Source organism: Kogia breviceps, chromosome 7 (genome assembly GCF_026419965.1).
Source record: "Kogia breviceps isolate mKogBre1 chromosome 7, mKogBre1 haplotype 1, whole genome shotgun sequence".
In the NCBI taxonomy this organism is placed as follows: domain Eukaryota; kingdom Metazoa; phylum Chordata; class Mammalia; order Artiodactyla; family Physeteridae; genus Kogia; species Kogia breviceps.
Window position 1 is genome coordinate 51805866 of NC_081316.1, and position 2359 is coordinate 51808224.

General features: G+C 43.3%; 1 protein-coding gene across 1 annotated transcript; it reads right to left on the reverse strand.

Annotated features, from left to right (window-relative positions):
• Positions 1-486: 486 nt before the first annotated feature.
• On the reverse strand, positions 487-1734 carry UBTFL1 (upstream binding transcription factor like 1). Its single transcript, XM_059070239.2, is given in 1 exon segment — positions 487-1734. A coding segment is annotated over 1 exon segment (1236 nt). The 5' UTR covers positions 1723-1734.
• Positions 1735-2359: the final 625 nt, after the last annotated feature.

The window sequence follows — 2359 nt, forward strand, 5'->3', positions numbered from 1 at the left end:
AAAGACATCAGGAGCTTGACAATTTTCTTAAAGGCAACTCTCCTAGCTCCAGTCTGTCAAATCTTCCCCTTCCCACTTCCTGTGCAAGAGTCCTGAGGGACAGGACTACAGAGAAGGGAGAAGTCACAGACTCCTCGGGGCTCCCTCACAGATCTGGCAGCAGAAGATAAGGAGAGCAAAACTTCGTTGTTCAGGAAACTCAGTCTAGCCCAGTGTGCACTGCAGCCCAATCAGCTCATTGTTTATTCCAAGAGTCTTCATTGCATGGACTTTCTCTGGGGGTGGACTTGGGCTACAGGGAGGAGCAGGAAATTACTGTACAAGATGCCTTCTATCCAACAGGTCCTTCCTACTTTATATTGAAGATGGAAGGAAAGAAGGAAGGCAATGAAAGGGCACAGGGAGAAGAATGCTTTAATTTGATGCAGATGCCATGTCCATTTGCTAGGAAGTTCTCTACACCATCTTTCAGATTGTGAACAAAGCTCAATTGGAATCTGAGTCAGAGGAGTCCCCTGAGGTAGATGAGCTGGAGCCACTGTCCTCAGACTCACAATTTTCATCTTCATCCCCACTGCTGTGGTCTGAGGAGTTGCTGCCTTCCTCCTCTTCCTCACCTTTCCTGTTTTCTTCTGATCTCCCTGAGGCAGGAGAATGTTCTCCAATAGTGTTTGATGATTCTATCTCTGGAGGCTGAAGCCCCTTCTCCAGTTCAGGCCCTCCTTGAAGATTCCCTGATGATGGGAACTGCAGATCCATCCTTCTAACCTTGGGGTTTGGGCCCCTTGTCATGCTCATGTTCTTACGCTTAGTATAGGTTGCCTCTCTGTAAGCAGCATATTCTTCAGGAGACAAACTCTTGAGCCAGAGATCAAGGTCAACGTTGTACTGTTTCTGCAGCTCCTCAGCCTGCTTCTTATAATGTTCCTTCTGGTTCTATGGGACACGCTGCCAGCGTCTACTAATCTCCACCATGCGCTCCCTCAGGGGCACCACTTGAAGCTCCCTACTCGACCACAAATCCTGGTGGAACTTGTGATAGCCATTCATAGGTGGCTTCTTGGGCTCTCCATGGAATTTTCTCTTCATTGATAAATTGTTTTCTGGAGGAGACTTCACTTTTTGCACATTTCCCTGAAACTTCTTCGGTGCTTTGATTTGGCTTCCTTTGGGGACATCAGATTTCGTGGAGTTCTGGACTAGATCAGGGTGCTGTTCTCTGAATAGTGCAATTTTCTCCTCAAAATCCTGTTTCTCCTTCTGGAAATCTTGACTATATTTCAGCTTCAGCTGCTCTGGAAGCTTCTTGTATTCCTCAGACAGAACCTTGGTCAGCTCCTGGTTGCTCATCTTAGGATGTTTTTGGCTGTACTGGGGTCTCATCTCTTTGAAAAAGCGGAGGTAAGCTGTCAAGGGCTTCTTGGGTAAATCAGGATGCTTCTTGTGTTTTCTGCATTTGTAAGGATTGTTAACATTTTCCTTTGCTTCCAGGACTAATTCTTTCAAAGTGCGAAATTTTCTCAAGTTATTAGAAAGCTCTAACCATTTGAGTTTGCACATTTCCCCAGAAAAATCTTTAAAAGCTACTTTTTCCCAGTTCATCAGTGACTGGGTTGTTTTGAACGTGTGCCTGTCATTGGATGGAATGTTATTCTCCATACATTCCAATAACTTCACAATGTCTTCTTTGGACCAGTCATCTTGACCTTTAGGCAACACCATTTCTAGGTCTTTGGGACACTTATATGATCCCAGCAGTTCAGACAACTCATCAAAATCTCCAACTTCTTCACTCTCAAGATTCAGAAGGTGAGTTACTTCTGGAATCCAGTAGTTTGTGAGATTCTATGTTGCTAAGGAGAAACAAAAAGAAAGTTACTCTCCTATGAGATACATGAGAGAAGCACACCCCACTAGGGATATGTCCTTTCTATCATTTAATTTCCCCTTAAAAAAGTAAACGAAAACTGGCCCAATTTCTGAGTTGAGATTAATGTTGAGCATTAAGCAGCTTCTTGTGCACAGTTAAAAATCCTGAGGCCTCATACCAACATGTCTTCCAATCAATCTCACCACTTGTTTTATCTACAAGTGAACAAAATAATTGACTGGCTACTAGCTCAAGAAGCAAAGGATATGAGAAAAAGATGGGGAAGTAACTAATTAAAATGAAAGAGAAATGCCTGAAAAAGAAAGAGCTTTAAAATAGCAATGAGATACTACAGCACATGTGTGAGAATGGTCAAAAATCACAGACAGGAACATCACCAAACACTGAGAGGATGTGGAGAATCAGGAACTTTGCTTCATTGCTGATGGGAATACAAAATGATACAGGCATTCTAAAAGACAATATGGC